At 41.0% G+C, this 19,318-nt stretch overlaps 1 protein-coding gene across 1 annotated transcript in view; it reads left to right on the forward strand.

Moving 5' to 3' along the window:
- Positions 1 to 19,318, forward strand: part of SPATA17 (spermatogenesis associated 17) — a 110,021-nt gene that overhangs the window by 6,334 nt on the left and 84,369 nt on the right. Inside the window, exons 3-5 of the mRNA XM_063125579.1 lie at positions 1,507 to 1,588; positions 5,766 to 5,816; positions 11,836 to 11,939. Of these exons, the coding sequence (XP_062981649.1) occupies positions 1,507 to 1,588; positions 5,766 to 5,816; positions 11,836 to 11,939 (237 nt within the window). The remainder of the gene's footprint in view (positions 1 to 1,506; positions 1,589 to 5,765; positions 5,817 to 11,835; positions 11,940 to 19,318) is intronic.

The following is a 19,318-nucleotide window of genomic DNA, read 5'->3' on the forward strand; positions in this document are numbered from 1 at the left end:
CAGCTGGTTGGCCACTCTGTGAAGAGAATGCTTAATTAGGTGGACCTTGGTCTCATCCAGCATGGCTCTTCTTATGTTCTTATTACTTTGCAAAGTCAATGAATTAACAAAAGGCTATGCACATCCTGCACACTCTGCAGGGATATTGTATGAATCTAGTAGCAATGTCACATTGCAACCTGGAAATGTCCCCTTTTCAGGTTGCTTATGAATCTGGCAGGTGCAGCTTCTCCTGTCTAGTTTTCTCTTGATCCTGTCATCTACCCACCCCCACTGCTTCCTGCAGGGCACAGTATGAGCCCTTCTTAGTACAGCAGGTAGGGTAAGTACAATAGGACCAGGCTACAAGGGATGGGAGACACCACAATTGCCCCATCTCCCAATGAGATGATTTAAAGGTAAAGGAGACCATCCTGGTGGCAACCTGGCGATCTTGTATGTGGGGATTCATGTGAGGTAAGAGCATGTTGGTTTGCATGTCTTGCTGTTTTTTGTACCCTGTGTAGCAGGCTTGTGCATATCTGGAATTGAATATCTATGTGCAGATATTCATCTTTTGAGGTTGAAAGATACCAACTTGAGCAAGAGCACCCACAGTGAGAGAGTTCAGGCACTATGTTCCTAACAATAATTCATAATTCAACTGAGAAAGACAGTAGGGCCTATCTTCTCTACCCTCATCTGTTTCCTCATGCAGTGACTCTGGCGCATTGTCTCTGGTCTCATTAGAGGACTCTTGTATATCTGAAATGGGAAGTTGTAGTTTAATGACAGTTTACCAACAAAGATCTGAGAAGAGAACAAACAGTTCTTTCTCTTTTTGAATGTAATGGGAAACTGGTTGAAAGAGAACAGTCATGGAGGGGAGATGCAAGAAGGAGTGTGCAGACCTGAACTTGTTTCTGGCTTAATAAACTATGGTTTATAATATAACATTCGTGGCTTAATAAACTATGGCTTATTAAGCCGTGAATGTTACATCTGAACAAGCCCACTGAATCTATGAAAGTGGGACTTCGGCATTGATCTCCCCCATCCACAATTAACTATTTGCGCTGTGGTCCTCAGCTCGCAAGTGCAATTCCTCCAAGCCTCAAAGTTCAGGGAAGAATAAGGTGGTGGTGGATAGACAGAGGAAATTATAGATTTGCCAGGTCATGCTAGTTGGAAGTTGGCATTGCTGTAAACATGTTTACAGCTTCTTCCCTATTCCTTATGTTGACTCCATAAAAGATTCACATTGGAAAGGGCACATTCTTCATATGACATTTTAATACTTTGAACCCCAGACTGGTACTATGTATTACAGGGAAAAATACTGGAGCTGTCAATGTTTTAGTTCTGCCACCTTGAATTTAGGATGCAGATTCCTCTAAAAAGCATTAGAAATGTATGTTTAAATTCAGCAGCTGTTACTACAGGATAATAAAGTGATGAGCATTTTGCTATTTTTTTTTAAGAAACTTAATTCAACTACAATATTCTTATCAAGATATTTCATTTTAGATATCTGAACAAAATGATGGTTTTTATCCAGAAATGGTGGCGGGGTTATCAAGGAAGAAAAGCATTCAGAAAAATGGCCGAGGTAAAAATTAAGTTTGCAATTTATAATTATTATAAGCTTTTCATAACACTGTTACCAACACAAAGTAAGTGAAATTTCTTTTATTGGGCCAAATAGTTGTTTAAAGTATTGGAAGCTTTCAAATTCACATATACTTGGTCCGTCATAAATGTTCAGGATTATAGGAAAATCAAGTCAAATAGGTTTTGCTAACTTGTCTAGGGTTGTGGTAGCCTTGTTGGTTCTATTACTCTTTTACAACTTCATTGGCTGCCAGTCCAGGCCCAGGCCCGATTCAAAACAGGGCAGCACGCTTACTAACAGGGACTGGCCGACGAGACCACATTACGCCAGTCCTTTTCCAGCTTCATTGGTTGCCAGTCCAGGTCCGGGCCCAATTCAAAGTGCTGGTATTAACATTTAAAGCCCTAAACAGCTTGGGGCCAGGTTATCTGAAGGAATGCCTCCTCCCATATGTACCTGCCCGGACCCTAAGGTCATCCTCAGGGGTCCTTCTCCGTGAGCCCCTGCCAAAGGAAGTGAGGCAGGTGGCTACCAGGAGGAGGGCCTTCTCTGCTGTGGCATCCCGGCTGTGGAATGAGCTCCCTAAGGAGGTTCTCTTGGCACCTACATTATATGCTTTTAGACGCCAGGTGAAGACCTTTTTATTCTCCCAACATTTTAACAATCTATAAATTTTAAATAACATGGTTTTAAATTTGTAATTTTGCATTGCTGCTGTTTTTATCTGGTTGAGCTTTTATATTGTATTTTATATTATGGTTTTATACTGTTGTTTTATACTTTGAATGGTTTTAATTTTTGTGAACTGCCCAGAGAGCTCCGGCTATTGGGCGGTATAGAAATGTAATAAATAAATTAAATAAATAAATAAATAAATAAATGTGCTGGTACTAACATTCAAAGCCCTAAACGGCTTGGGGCCAGGTTATTTGAAGGAACGCCTCCTCCCATATGTACCTGCCCAGACCTTAAGTTCATCCACGGGAGCCCTTCTCCGTGAGCCCCTGCCAAAGGAAGTTAGGCAGGTGGCTACTAGGAGGAGGGATTTCTCTGCTGTGGCACCCTGGCTGTGGAATGAGCTCCTCAGAGAGGTCCGCCTGGCGCCTACACTGTATTCCTTTCGTCGCCAGCTGAAGACCTTTTTATTCTCTCAGTATTTTAACAACTAATTTTAACTTACATTTAAATTTTACTGTTTTAATTCTGTATTTTAATCTTATATCAACTTCTGCCACGTGGTTTTATCCTGGTTGTGTTTTTTTATACTGTATTTTGTATTTGTGTTTTTAGATTGTTGGTTGTTTTATTATGTTCTTCATGGTTTTAATTTTTGTGAACCACCCAGAGTGCTTTGGCTATTGGGTGGTATAAAAATGTAATAAATAATAAATAAAAATAAATAGAAAAAAGAAGAAAAAAGAACATCAGTCTAGGGAAGCATGGAGGAAGATTCTTGGTTTCATTGGAGCATTGTTTATGTTTTCCAAACAGCCACATCCTGCAAAATATCACAAACTGCTGTTTAATCCCCTACTAATTTAAAGAAGAGCTTGTAATTCATACTAATGTAGGTGAGTTGTGTGTGTTTTTGGCTAAACCAAACAGGAGCAGTTCTGGTTTGAATAATTGTAGTCTGTTGTGCTCACCTTAGATATTGACCTGGTTCATACAACTTGCCAGGGCTCACTGTGGGTTATTTAAGCCATGGTGTGGGTTGGACACAATTTGAATATGCAAGCCCCAATCGGAGTGTGTGTTGTTTTGTCATGTGATTCCAGCCAATGGGGGTTATGTAAAGGTAAACCTCACATACTCCTACAGCAACCCGAGAATAAGCTAAGGATTATGTGGTGGTTGTTTAACCCTCTCATAACCCTTGCTTGCTGGCTTCAGGTGACACTTGACCCCCTGATTGGAGGATACATATTCAAAATGGTGGCTGGCACATGCTTCAGCTCATCAACCCATGATGTCATGCAAACTTGCCCATTGTTTCACCTGAATATTTCTTGATATTTTGACCTCCTAAAATCCTTTGTGTGTTTAAGGTTCAGGGCAATCTGCTATTGATGATCTGATTTCATGACTAAAAGTGTGAATTATTTGTCTTGGGTATTTGGAGCTGGCTGTATGGCGAAGAGGAGAAAACATGCTTCTGTTCCCTATGCCACTACCTAAATAGCTTTCATGCCTGATAAATAAATGAATGGGAACCCATTTTGTTTCTTTTTCTTCCTTTCCTTTCCTTGAGCAGAGGGGTGTTAGGAGTTGCCTAAGGCCAACGGAGCGCTGCTATCTTTCCTCTCTCAGGCAATTAACTATAGCACAAAGAACTCAGAGAAGCTAGAAAGCTGAGAGGGGAAAGTGGTATGGGAGGAGCCAAATGCCTGCTCTCCACACAAACCACTGCACTGGAATTGATATTGACTCTCCTGCTCCAAGTGTAGTAAGAGATATAAACATTATACATCTAATTCAAAGACAACGCAGACGTCAATTATAAGTACCCTAGAAAGCAACAAGGGTGGTTGTTCTGGATGTTGCTAGAGCTAGTTGGCACTCCAGGTACTATAAAGTAGGCTTTTCCAAAACTATATTTTTTTGTCTTGCCGGTTTTGTACACCTATTCAGGGATTATCATGTGAACAAATACCCATCTCTGATCCACAACATTCTACTCCCTGTTTGCAATGTGACAGGTAGAAACAGGGCAAAGCAGTAACAGAAGGGGGAGAAAAACTTTCCCTGTGTCATTGGCTTCTATCAAATGCTGTAAGGAATTGGAATGAATATGATGAATTATATCACCAAGCCAATAAACCTTTCAAGCTTAAAAACGGAAGAATTCTTCATTTTTTTCATTTTTTAAACCTGTCCCTTCTCCATAATCACTTTTTGTTTTATATTATTAAAAAAGCAATATAATATTAAAGTGAGCATTTAAAAAGCTCCCAATGAAACAAAAGGCATTACGCCTTGCCTAGTGTAATGAAGAAAGTGAATTTAAAATGAAGTAGCATCATTGTGTTCATTTGTAAATAACATATTGCAGCCAACTGTTTCTTAATTGCCCAGACTGTTGATAAATAATCCAGTCCTGCTGCTCTCCACAGACAATTTGCTTTGGATCAGACTAGGCAATTCAAATAACACTAATTACAGTGAAACCCTTTTACAGTGAATTCTTTCTTGCCAGTGGGGAGGAGTGAGAGAACAGGGAACTGGATATCAGGGGAGAGTACTTTCCCCTCTGATTTGTAGTTAAATCATCCCCCCCCCCAATAAAAAAAAGTCTGCATGTTATGCTAAATAAAGGACGTCTTCTGCCTCGAAAGCACTTATTTTACTTTTTATGATACAGTTGTGAATTATGTTCGTTTTGCATTTGTAATTAGAGGGCGGAACAGATGTGAAAGCTTAGTGTAAAGTGATGTATCCATTAAAATAACCTATCCTGCCAAGTGAGTGTTTGCTATAACAGGAGATTCTTTCACTAAGAGCGGGATTCGTCTTTATTGGAAGGGAACCAGGAAATGTTTTCTATATCAGGGGATTCACTGTAACATGTTATCATTGTATTTATGATTTTATGATGTTAGAATGAATATTAAATGAAACAAAATTCCCAAGGATTACTCAGGAGGCAACTAAGTACATAACATTTAGTACAGATGGTTGGAAGGCACAATTTTGCTCCATCACCGCATCCATATCCTTGAACGATTTCGACTGAAGACAGCATTTCTTTGAATTTTTCATTAAATCAGACGTCTTGAAATATGAATTCCTTTTATGTTTCTGTGAGTTTTGGTTAAAAGAACCCCAGTGAATAAATCATACAATACTACGTGTCACCAGCACTTGTGAATATTTCTGCTTTGTTATTCTACTCTCAGTAGAGCACCATTGATTATCAAACTCAGCGGAGAGCATTTTATGATCATATATCTCCATTAGCTGCTAGTTTGACTACCATAGATTTTTCTGGTTAAGCCTGCATTATGTATTAGGAAGCCTATCTCTTCAATACAAAGTTTGATTTTATTCCCTCTAAGCCTAGAACTCTTATTATGTATTATGTATAAAGATTCTTATCTTTTATATGTAAAAATAGTACTGTCTTTGTGTAACTGAAATATATGCCTTCTTTCCCCCCTCCCCCCTTGATTCACAGACAGCATATTTTATTATGAAGATGAATTTCTACAATGAAATGGCTGTCAGGGTAAATATTTCTTCACTTGTTAAACAAATGAAAAGTCAATTGTGCTCTGAATTTGCTTTTAATAAAATGAGCAACCCAGAGTAATATAAACTTGATTGATATGCTGATGGTAAAGTGAGGAAATGGTACATAGTTACAAATTTAAAGTTATACTAAGTAATCCAAGTTGCTTTCTTGAACACTGCAGTTAGATTTAAGATATTGATGTGTAAATTTTTATCTCTTCCAAATGTTGGGGCACTTTGACAAAACTGATGAAGATATTATTTGTGTGTGTGTGTGTTTTTAATTTAGGTATGCATGCATTTTTATTTATATCCCTCCTTTCTTCATGATGAAACTTAAAATGGCATAAATAGAGTTTGGTGGTGGTCTCCCATCCAGGCACTGACCAGACCCACACCTGCTTAGTTTCAACAGGTTTGCTGTATCATGCTGTTCAAACTAGATATTTCTTTTTAAAAAATGCCCCATCCTGCTGGGATCTTGCATGTACAAAGGGAGTTTCCACACGTGACCCTAGCTTCATGAAGAACTGCTCATGGAAATGGGCAATGTGCATATGGTTTCTGACACACTACAAAGCCTGTTCCAGCAGCCTGGGTATATGTGCACTGCCCTGACAGGATCATTGCAGATCATGGTTATCATTATTCAAAGGTTGGGAAGAAAGAACAGGTGGTTGATGACAGCCAATCACTGCCTCCTGTTAGATGAACTAACAATGTTTATTTGGGTTCTGACTATGCTTTTATATGGGTTATTGTAAGGAACCACATGTACAGTAGTGCACTGCTGTGTATGTGTACAGTTTAATTGGAGCCTCTCCAAAATTGATTGTATTTTTATTCCACCCTCTTCCAAGGGTACTATAGATGATCCTTTCTCCTTTCTCCCCACAAAGTTCGATATGGTTGGTTAGGTTAAGTATTGGTTGCACTAAGGGTTGGAGTTTTTATGTATATCACCATGGAATCCATTCTTTCAGTGACCATATAGTTTAGATATTTGTTTATTTTTACAATTTAAGTAAGTGATTTCTAAATAAGTGAGTGGCCCAAAGTTACCCAGTGATTTTCTTGGCTGAATTTGAACCCAGGTCTTAGTCTGACATCATAACCTCACTGGCTGTGACTATACTGAAGAACAGATAGACACATGGACTCTCTTTCGCAGGCAATCTTTCTGTCTTTCACATTCATACCTTCCATCAGCATCAGCTTACCTGTGTAGAGCAATTCCAAAGAAAAAGCTATTAGGGATGAGAACCTGAGTACTCCTTATTGTCCATGGAAAACATTTGTCCATCTTTTAGAAACCCCATACTGATGGAATAATAATAATAATAATAATAATAATAATAATAATAATAATAATAATAATAATAATCCGCCTCTCCATTTGGATCAAGGTGTGGAACAACAATAAGTATAAATACATACAGTAGATAGATACAAAGGGAAAATTGGGTTATCTAAATCAGTAGGGTGCAGAAAGGCTTTGTAGGCAGCTCAATATCAAGTTAAGAGAGTCATGAATAGGCCTCAACTTTCTCATCATTGCAAAACGTAATCTCCTTTGGTTTAGTGCATTCAGCAAATTTACTCTGTTTTAATTTGCACAGGGTGTGATTACACTTGGTGTTCATCAGAGAAGAATCTTGATAATTGGCCCGATGCTTGGATTTTATGTCAGAGTAACCTTGATAAAAGGAATGGTTTTACACTAGCATAAAACTGAAGAATAATGCCTGAAAATTAATCTTCTTGTGTAGGGATATGCAATGAGAAGTCCACAGGCTTATATCTGGAAGAAGCAATCCCACGCTTCTTCCTTGCTGCATCTTACCCATAGGCTAGTTGTGTCAAATGAAAATTATTGTGTGTATAGAAAAGAACTTAGCAGGCCCAATATGACTCACAGGCCATCATTGCCTACCCTGCCCCTGGTCCAGTGTACAAATACAGCATACCCTCTGCTTTCAAAAGCAGTTTTTAAATTAAGTTCAGGCAGAAAGGAAAAACACCTGGTTAGTGTGATGGATTTTGGACCATCATATGTTCTTTAAAGCTGTCCCTTAATTATATCTGACTTGCTACTGTCGAACTCTCAACTTTGGAACTAGAAAAAGAAACATAAAGAAAGCAATTATTATAATGCATAATTTTCCCTGCTTCAGATTTACTTTTAGAATGGTGGATTGTGATATATTAGTCTTTTTCATTTGTAAGATTTAAGGGCTGCTGTGAATTTCCAACAACAAAAGTAAACCCCCCCCCCCCGCTTTTTATAAAAAATATAATCTTTGTGTGAGCAGATGGCTTTTGATATATCAAGGTTTTGCCATTTGTTTTAGTGTTTAAAATAAACATTATTTATAAGACCACTTACATTTTGATGTTACTTAATGAGGAATATGCATCATTGATTTGACTAGCTTAAGAGGTCATTTAGAACTTGCCCGTTAACAAGCTGTAATCTGCTGAGCACACAATGACTTTGTTTAAAATTATCTGTTTGGTACTGATCAATGACAATAATTGTTTGGTACCAATCACCATTGAAACTTGCTAATTACTTTGAAGGGCATACACACTTGTCTTTTGTAGCAGTGTGTAAATATTCACCTTGCATTTATAAGGTATGTTAACAGATGTATTATATTTTCTAACAAATTCAGAAAAGTGTGTGTTCACTTTATTGGGAAACACTGGAAAAAATGATTAGGCATACAGAAAGACTGAAAAGATTAGGACTCTTCAACTCAGATTATAGATACCTGAAACAGGAAATATAAAACCATGACTGTAATTGGAAAAGGTGATAGTGAAAAATTGTATCCTGTTTGGAATAATACTAGTGCTGGAAAACATCTGATGAAATTAGCAAATAAGGATTACAAATGAGTAGGGCATTACATAAACAGGTATTCCAAAACATGTATGCTGTTACTTCCATTTGATGCCTGCACAATTTTTGACCCAAAGGTGACATGCCAGCCTTGCACGGCAGTTTACTAGAGGCTCAGTTAACCTCCTCAGTTTGCTGCCTGCCTGGGAACACATGCTGTCATGCCATAAACACATGGCTGATGGTCTGCCTTCTGCTTGATGGGCTACTCCCTGTGCAGGCTTGTTCTGTGTTCTGTTGCAGGCTGAGGCTCAAACAGGAAGACGGGTGAGGCTCAGCAAGGAGTCTATGCAGCTCATTTTGGAACAGGATATAATCAGGCCAGATACAGGACCTTGCTAGACCTGCCGGATAAGGGAGGAGGGGCGACGGCGCACTAGAGATAGTGCACGCCGTCGCCGGCTTCTACACGCACGACGTGACGGGGCAACGGGAAGCCCCGTAGCGTCGGCCATTTTTGTTTGTTTGTTTGTTAAAGGAGCCATGTGCGCCAGAGCCCCACCGGAGAAAGTAAGTGGTTTTTTTTACAAAAATAAAGCCACCCCCACTCTCCCTGCCCCTGATTTCCCCCCTGCCTGCTCGCTCGTCCTCCCCCCATCCGCCATCCCTGATCCTGTCCCCGATCTTCTCCCCCCTTTTGCCATCCCCGATCCCATCCCTGATCTTCTCCCCCCCCTTGCCAGGCCCGATCCCTGTCTTTCCCCCCCTTGCCATCGCCAATCCCTGTTTCCCCCCCCTTGCCATCGCCGATCCCCGTCTTTTCCCCCCCTTGCCAGGCCCGATCCCCGTCTTTCCCCCCCTCTTGCCATCGCCGATCCCTGTCTTTTCCCCCCCCTTGCCAGGCCCGATCCCCGTCTTTCCCCCCCTTGCCAGGCCCGATCCCCGTCTTCCCCCCCTTGCCAGGCCCGATCCCTGTCTTCCCCCCCTTGCCAGGCCCAATCCCCATCTCCCCCCCCTTGCCATCGCCGATCCCCGACTTCCCCCCCTTGCCATCACCGATGTCCGGCCTTCTCCCTGCCCCTCTCTCCCCCCCCCGGGATCCCCCCCGGCCCGATGGGCACAGCGCTCGTATGAGCGCTGTGCCCAGTCCGTGGCTTTTCCCAGCTACTCACAAGTAAGCGAGTAGCCGCAAAAAGCCACAGATCCTGCTAGACGTTCCGCTTCCCCGGCCTCAGGCTGGGGCTGCGGAAAAGCCGGGCCATAAGCGAATTCGCTTATGCTGGCTTAAGGCAGGCTTCAGCGCGGCCTGTCCCCGGATTTCCCTGTGCGTCATCTGGATGCACAGGAGAAAAACCGGGCCTCACACCGCGCTAACGCCTGGTCTAGCAAGGCCCACAGAGGAAGCAAACTAGGATGTTGACCTAGCCAGGATGTGGAGCTAACTGAGGCCTTAAATCGCTCTGCTGACGGGTTTGGTATTCACAGCATTGCTCCATCTGAAGAATGGATAGTGTTTAAAGGTGCTGTGCCCTATTTTTCAGGCACTGGTTCCAGTGGGGTGGAGAGCTACTGCTGCTTCTCGAAGTAACGTGGAATTGGAGGGGGCATACCTCTTGTACTATATGCCTCTGTACGCCTAGTCAGGGCTCTTCTGTCAATTTCTTCAAAATCCAAGCTCACAGTTTTTCTAGCTCACTTCACCAGAATTTGAAACCAAAATTAAGAGATGGTCCTGGTCATTTTCCAGCTTCACGGTTAGCCTTAACAATGTTTAGACCATGTACATAAGGTAGTAGTAGAGATGTTATACCGGCCAGGTGCTGTAGAGAGGGAGTGGCACATCCCTCAATTTATTGAGAAGACTAATATTAATTATGTTATGACAGGGCCCCCCAACTTTTTTGGGTTGATGGCCACATTTGGAATTTTGAGTATTGTGAGATGTCTCACAGAATGGCTGCCATGGGAGTTGGCTGCCATGGTGAGTGTGGCCAGTCATTGCCCGGAAGGCAAACTAATGGGACTAATAGAAAAGTAACTTTCCAAGAATGTGTGTACAAGTCAGAGGTGGGTCTGAGCTCCAATATATAAAACCACTTTTATGAATCTAACTAAAGATGGTACTGGAGGGTAGCATTTTGCTTTGAAGCATGGTAACCTCCCAGTTAATTAAAAAAAAAAATAAAATCAGGAGGGGCAGGGAGCCTGCTGGGTGTCAAGAGGAGATCTCATCCACGTAGGAGATCCCAGCATTGTGATGTTATGAAGATTGATTTTAATGATGCAGCATTTTTTTGTTAATAATGCTGTGATTTAATGTTTGAACTCTTTAAGGAAACTAGAGAGGCTTAAAGCACTCACAGCTAATCTTTCCTGTTCTATTGCCTCCCACCTGGTAGGGAAGGTTAGCCATCTGAGAAATAATAAAGGGAAGTTAAACCCAGGCCAGTAGCTCCTTCTCCTTTGTGAATATGACTCGGCGTTCTCTTCCGCAGCTTTTGCTAAGCATGTGCTCAACCTATCCAGCCTTCCCTGCCTGTAGGGAGGGCTTTAGGGTTCTAAAGAGGCAGAGCTGGACAACTTGCTATGTGATAACATTCAGCCACTTTTTAAGATAAAAGTTGCAGTGCAATTTGAAAAGTAGTGAAGCTAGATATTGACTTGCATTATGGGGCATGTGATAATTTTTAGCATGATTAGCTTTGCTTTGACTTGATTACAATAATACTTAATTTTTGTAAACCACCCAGAGAGCTTCAGCTATTGGGTGGTATAAAAATGCAATAAATAAATAAATACTTATGATTTATTTCGATGCGGCTTTTAACAGTAGGTAGGCTACCTTGTTTAGATAGATGGTTGTAGTTCTAACGGGCCATTACAATCACGGATCATTGCAAAATGTCTTACAAAATCATTATCAGCTCATATTCACTTTAGCCTACTAGAAATATCCTTTTGATTCCTTTATCAATATAAATATGTTAATATATTACTTTTTCTCATTCCCAAATTAATGGACAGGTAAAAATATGTATGCATGCATGCTAACTGTTAGAGCTGTATCATCCCCCACAAAAGAGACCAAATATTTCATCTAAATGTTTGAAAACATTTTTCTATTGCAAGAATGGTTTTGAAGCAAATATATGTGCTTTTTCTCCCCTAGATTCAAAAAAGATGGCGAGGCTATTACATCCGAAAATATATCCATAATTATTATGCACTGAAGAAGTACCTGGAAGCGATTGCTTTGAATAATGAGATGGTCAGGTAAAGATAAAAGTACTGAGTAGTAAAACTTTAAATTTCTTTTTTTATTTCTAAATAGTTTATGGTGCTAATTAAATTATTTCTTCATGGAAAGAATTGCTTCCATTATCCAATATATAAAGTAGTCTTCTTTTTCCCATCTACCTAACCATGTGGTGGCAAATTATGATCTCGTTTATCTCAGTATGCATGCAGATATGATTCTATTGAATCTAATCGAGTAAGTCCAGAACTGAAATATATAAAACAACGTAGAATTATCTCCTTGCTTCTGCAAAGAAGAAAATACACCTGAATTTCTGTGTAAGTCTGCAGAATAAGGCATTAGTATTAGAGGCTGCTGTTGCAGCCTATTCTTGATGGTGCTATATAAATAAATAAATAATAATAATAATCTAATTCTGAGGTAAGGGAGTTGAGCCAAGCCAAGTACTGCTAGGCCAGGATCATTTTTTAGAACTGCCTCAACAATACTGGGGCTATACAAGAAAAGCAAATTGCCACCACTGTCTGACTTGTGCTCCACTGATGGCATTCGCACAGTCACAGAGGGGGAAATAAGCCGTGGGTTGTTTTCAGGTTCTGGGTGGCTTGTTAACAACAGCAGCAAGGCCCTTCTCCAGGTTCACATGACACAGCAAGCTGCATTGGTGAAGGTAATTACACAAATCCTGCTGGCTTGTAGCCTGTACATGTGGAAGGGGAAATAAACCACCATGGCTTATTTTCCCCTCCATGATGGTGTTAACAGGCCTGCCTAGAGTGGCCCAGCCCAGGGTTAGAGTAATCCCCATCACTCCATGGGATGGGTTCAAATCCACTTGTGAAATCTTATTTCTTTTACTCCTTGGACTTAAGGAATTTAAGTACCTTTATATTTAACTAGATATGGTTATTTTTGTCATAGTGCTGTGTTAATGGGAGAAGCCTCATTTGACAGATTCTTTCCTTTTAAGCAACTCTAGAAGGCAACTCATGTTCACTTTAGTCTTTGGAAATATCCATTTTGTAGACCAAATAATAATTTGTGAATAAACCAGGATGTACCGTTCATTAGGACTAGTAAATTTACACCAAAATAAGTGCATTTGTGCATTGTTTAGTTTTAATTATTAACACAAAGAGTGAAAATGAACTTAGAAATACAGGGGTACTTGGAAACATACACCATGCCTATTAGAGCAGCACATAAGATCAGCAAGCAACTCCGTGTATGGATAACCCTTTTTGTCATTGTGTTTATGTAACACATATGTAAGATTATGTTTTCATAGTGAGACTGTGTCTCTTACAAAGATAAATTGGTTTGATTAATTTAAAGGCTGAGTATGCACTTGCTAGACGTGTACACTTGTAACCTATAGCCCTTTATGCACAAAAAAAACACCGCTGCAGGTTATGAACAAGAAAATGATATCATGAAATTAAAAACTAGCCTCAGAGATACAGATTGGCAGCATTAATAAAACATGATAAAGCTGATAATAGGAAAACTTACAATACACTCCGTTTCTCTTCTACTTTTACTGTTTCAGATATACACTGGCTTTAACTGTTACTTAATGTTTTGCAGCATTAAAGGTATCATGCAATCAACTGAGAAAATGAGCTAATTCCAGGAATAGATTGAGTTCATTAGAACCTGTTATCCACAAGCCTTCTGCCATGGCTCATGGCTTTAAGCTCATTTGAAATAGGTTTCACTGGAGACCCTTTGGATTAAACTACAAGTTATGAGACAAACATGGGATTCCCAACTGTGTTTGCTTCATAACCCTAATGCAGGGACAAGGGGAATTTGCAGGGGAGAACTGAGCAGGAGAGATGCTAATCCCTTTCCTCATCTGCCAATTCTCTCCTGCAAATCTCCTCCACCTTTTCAATCCCCCCCCCCCCCCCGCCCCAGTTGATCTCTGAGACCGGAATAAGCATAACTGGGAGGAGAACTAGCTGCGGGGGTGGGGTGGGGTATGCTTACTGAACAGTGTCCTTTTCCCACCAGCTGATTCTGTAGTGCATGACTTCTGCATTCATGGTAACTCGGCAAACATGGGTTTAGGACCACATTTCTGCCATTATAATGTGTGTTTCCATCTTTAGTTCTGATCCTAAAAGAATCAGGCTAGACTGTTGGTTCTCAAATCAATATGTCATGGAGCTGTAATACTTGTGAAGTAATTGCCCTATTTTTAAGACAGAAGCCTGGGTTTAATCTTAATTTCAGAACCAAATGTGGAATTAGCCACTCAAATTATATATTGCACCAAATCTTTAATAAAGCCTTTAGCCTCCAAATAATACCTGTTTGGCTTGGGAACAAATTCGAGTACTCCAATAGGTCTGTTCATCTTGTCACAGCCTTTCCCCCAAATGCCCTTGAAAATGTATTTATTTTATTTCAATGTATTAAAACATGAAACATAATGCAGGTGTCTGTTGTGGCTGTTGATGGCACAGCTGTCATCTAGGTGTCTAGGAAAGGCTCTGTCCATTCAGGTTGACCATAAAAAGCCCGCAGTCTAGGATGTTGGCTGTATTTCAGTGGTGGCCTAAGTGGATCACATGTTTGGGGCAATTTCAGAACACTTTGGGAATGTGAGGCAATGCATACTTCATCTGGTTGTGAGGAAAGCTTTCTGTCAGGACCTGGATGTGTACCATGGGTGATTGTATCAAGAACTAGACCCTACAGTCAGGTGCTGGGATTTAAGTTGAATGTTGGGCTTGTATAGGGCTGATTAATAGGATAGAGATTCTGCTCCATGGACCAGCAGAGTTAGGAAGTCTATCTTCTTGTACAGCTGGTCAGGCCAATCTGGAGGCCTGACATTGCTCACCAGTGACAGAAGCCAGTTTGCTTTTCTCTGTTTTTTTTTAAACAAGGCTTGGGGACCCAAGGAAAAACATATTATTGGGTAGCTCACTAGACCAGGTCTAGTTCAAACCCCAGAAACCCTTTCAATTTGTTTAGGATGGATTGTTTTATTGGGGGGAAATAGTTGGAACTGAGAAATGCCAGAAGGCCCCAAGAAATGCTATAAGCCCCTGGGATAATCGATTTGGAGTAGATTCCTACTCCTATATACTCCCATTGATCTGGAGAAGATCCCCATGACTGAGAGTGAGTTGAACAGATCGTTAAGCAGGATCTTGCTTTGCCTTGATAGTTATCCAGTCCAAAATGCTTATTGGGAATAGATCTTTGCATGGCCAGAAGTGCCTTTAACCACCTCTGTCTTATAAAAAGGCATGTGATTATCTTCATCTGATGAAATTCTAACAGCTTTCATAAGACTTTCTTAACATGGAGAGTAAATTAGCATTACAGACTTTGTATGAGTATACTTGAGGATTGTTTGGAGACTTAGTTTGGGGCAGAAGATGGTGGCCTGCTTCTTAATAGGAGTGGGTAAATGAGAACTCATTACAGCCATGCTCTGGCTACACATTCCCTTCCAAGCACAATGTAAATTGATGGGGAAATCTAAATCTGCTTCTATTGTGTAGTGCCCAGAGAGCTTCGGCTATTGGGCTGTATAGAAATGCAATAAATAAATAAAAAAGTGGGCAACCGATTTTCTATTACCCAATATTTTAATTGAAAAATTCATTCTAAGGAAGGGATGAAACTCGAATCAGTTCTAGAGTAGTAAGGAAGTAATTTTGGAGCATTTTGGCTGCCGAAGTATCTTGATTAAGATTAGTTATGGCCTTCAATGCTGTCTTCTACAGATTGTTCCTGCTGTTCAAATCTGATCCTCACTGTGTCTTGCACTTTTATATACTCCCAATTGCAACAGATTTCACAGTCTTCTACTTTATCTAAAGTGGGATCTTAACTGTAAAGTAAGTAGAAAAGAAGGAAAAGGTGCAATTTCATTAAGCTCTAACATATCATTGGCTGTCAGGCTGGCCTTGTTATGCTGTCCATCCTCATTTAACTATCCCACAAGATCTCTTAATGAAGTTAAGCCCCAAGTTCACTCCAATAATTCTGTGGCAAGAGTTTGTGCAATGTAACAATTCATCACTTGTCAGGAAGGCACTTTTAGTTTATACATTTAATAAGGGCATCCTCTAGCTTGGTTAATTAGAAGTGAACAGTTTGCATATTTACTAAATGTGGAGTGTCATTGCCACCACGGCCTATTGCCTACATGAATTATTTCTCTATCTGCAATAAACAGCTGGGTAATTATTACTGCCATAATCAGATAAATTCCCTCTGTAAGGCTTTTCTTACATGGCAATTCTTTGAACTCATCCAAAGCTGAGCAAAATTTATGAACTCCAACAGCTAGGCCACTTTTTCATAGTATAGTGTCCCTATTTCAAGGACACATATAGCATCATAAATATTGTGTAAATTAGGAGGATACATATGATTACCTAAAGTTTATATATTAATAAATTTGATTTTTAAAAAATACAATTCTCAGGTTGTAATTGATTAAATGAAAGCACTTCTGGTTTGATCTAATTGTAGTTTGCTGACAGGCCATCTATAGCCCAGGATAAAGGAGCCGAACTCCAGATCCAGAAATAAAACCATCTGGAAGATAAACAGCGGGAGGAGGAGGATTTGCTCTATTCTCATTAATAGTTCTGTAATTCTTGTCATTTTAGAGGCATTACCTAAATTTTAGAAGAAATCATTTTAGTAGGTGATTAAAATGGTACATAGTTTCTTATATTGCTTTCCAATCACTGTATTAAAATAATTCATTGTGTCTCTAGAAAGAATATGCTGTGGCAGTAATTGACTAATTCTGTATGCCTACAGTCCTAAAGCCAGGTGTGTACTCTGGACCTTCTCATCCATAGGACTTCTTTTTGGTCCCAGGACATGTCGTTGTCCATTTTCAGGCTTGGCTTAGTTTTTCACTTGGCTTTGGGCTATGAGGCTTCACTTGGACCATATTCAGGGAGAAGGACAGGCATTAAGTGAAGCAAAGGGGCTAGATGGGGAAGGAGAGTGTCCCTGAGAAGCAGAAGGGAGGCGGTAAGTAAAATGAATGGGTATGATATGAGGAAAGGGCCAACAAGAGTGTAGACAGAGCAAAAGGAGTAGCCATGGGGAATAAAGCAGCAGGTGGGTCCAGGATGAGCAACTAGAAAACAGGAATCCTCATGAGTAGCACATGATGATTTCCATACACCAGATGTTTCCCTGTTTCTGTCATCTTGCATCATGCTATGCTCAGTGATCTTTGTTGGCAAGGGGATGCACATCTGAGAGAGGTAGGTGGTTGGGGCTCCAGGTCTTCCCAGATGCTTATAGCCTACAGATCTACTATGTGTCACCAATATATCTTTCAAGTGGTACCTGCAACAAAATGCTGCAGTGTACTCTCACTTCCTAACAGGTATGTTCCTAGCTCAGCATTCCCTGGCTATTGAGCATGTTCAGTCCTCATTGAGCTGTAGGTTGGTTGGGATTTTTGTTGCAGATCATAGGATTGCTCTGAGCATGCTGATGCCTCCCCCTTGTTTCTCACTTCAAAATTTCAGAGTGGTGGACAAAATAAAATAGAATAAAAACAGAATAAAAACACATTAAAAGTACATTTTTAAAAGAAACAAAAGTGCAATAAAACCGCAGCTGTTCATTAAAGGAAGGCTTCCTGGAACAACAACATTTTCAGGAGGTGCCGGGAGGAATACAAAGTTGGTGCCTGCCTGACCTCCAGAGGCAGGGAATTCCATAGGAGGGGGCTACCACGCTGAAGGCTCTTCCCCTGGTGGACTCCAGTCGGAGGATGGGTCTATGTGGAGCATGCCCTCAGATGACCTCAGTGACCAGGCAGGTTGGTAAGGGAGAAGGCGCTCTCTCAGGTATCCTGGTCCCAAGTTGTTTAGGGCTTTATACACTAATACAAGAACTTCAAACCTGGCCCGGTAGTGAATAGGCAGTCGGTGCAGTTCCCTCAGCAAAGGAGTTACATGCTGGAAAAGGACAGTTCTGGACAACAGCCGAGCTGCAGCATTCTACACTAGCTCCAGCTTCCGGAGCAGCTTTAAGGGCAGCCCCACATAGAGCGCATTGCAGTAATCCAATCTGGAGGTTACTAATGGAGGTTACTAATGCCTGTACCACCATGGCCAAGCTATCCCTGTCGAGGAGAAACCATAGCTGGTGAACCAGGCAAAGCTGGTAAAAGGCACTCTGAGCCAAGGCAGCCACTTGAGTCTCCAGTGATAGTGATGGATCTATCCCCATACTACGAACCTGATCTTTCAGAGGGAGTGCAACCCCATCCAGAACAGGCAATGAGCCTTTCTCCCAAACTTGGGAACCACTCACCCACAGGGCTTCTGTCTTGCCAGGATTCAGTTTCAGTTTATTGGCTCTCATCCAGTGCATTACTGAGTCTAGGCACCGGTCCAGGACCTGCACAGCCTCACCTGATTCAGTTGTCATAGGGAGATAGAGCTGTGTGTCATCAGCATATTGATGGCATTTAGCTCCCAGTCCCCTAACGACCACTCCCAGCAGCTTCATATAGATGTTAAATAACATTGGGGACAAGAAAGTACCCTGCAGCACCCCATAGCTCAATTGCTAAGGGGCCAAGGAATGGTCACCCAGTGTTACACTCTGAAAACAACCCTGTAGGTAGGACCGGAACCACTGTAACACAGTGCCTCCGATATCCATCCCACAGAGTCAATCCAGGAGGATACCATGGTCGATGGTATCAAAATCCGATGAGAGATTGAGAAGAATAAACAGGTTTGCACTCCCCTTGTCCCTCTCTCGATAAAGGTCATCCATCAGGGCGACCAAGGCTGATTCAGTCTCCATGGTATTTAAGGTACCGTGACTGAAATGATAATGTAAACTAGGTTAGAGTCTTATTTCTGAGTCAACTTGCATAGGATGGTGCTGCTTGCAGATACTGATTTAACATCTTTGGATGGAAACAGGTGCAATAAAATGCTACAGATATAATGGGTCAGTTTCCTTGCTTGCTTCAGCCCAGCGTGACTTATTTAAGCCACGGTGGGTTGCAGCACATGCTGGCAGCTATTGTGACATCTGAACCCAGCACAGGATGGTTGCCATGGTTATAAACCACCCACGTCCCTAAAACACCCCATGGGTTGTAGGGATTTGTTAACCCTCATTGGATTTGGACATCACGATTAATCGCAGTGATTAATCACAATTTTACACTTGAATATTCACAATGGCTGCTGGCATGTGCTGCAATCCACTGTGGCTTAAATAAGCCATGGTGGGCTGCGACGACTGTGTGAACCAAGTCATTGTGAAAAGGTTAGCTAGTAAGTAATCCTAGATCTCAAAATTCATTTGGAAGCTGAATAAATGTGGCAGAGTAAAACATTGTATAAAATAAGCGGGGCTGTTGTTGTTG

The sequence above is a fragment of the Elgaria multicarinata genome, chromosome 4, assembly GCF_023053635.1.
Source record: "Elgaria multicarinata webbii isolate HBS135686 ecotype San Diego chromosome 4, rElgMul1.1.pri, whole genome shotgun sequence".
Lineage (NCBI taxonomy): Eukaryota > Metazoa > Chordata > Lepidosauria > Squamata > Anguidae > Elgaria > Elgaria multicarinata.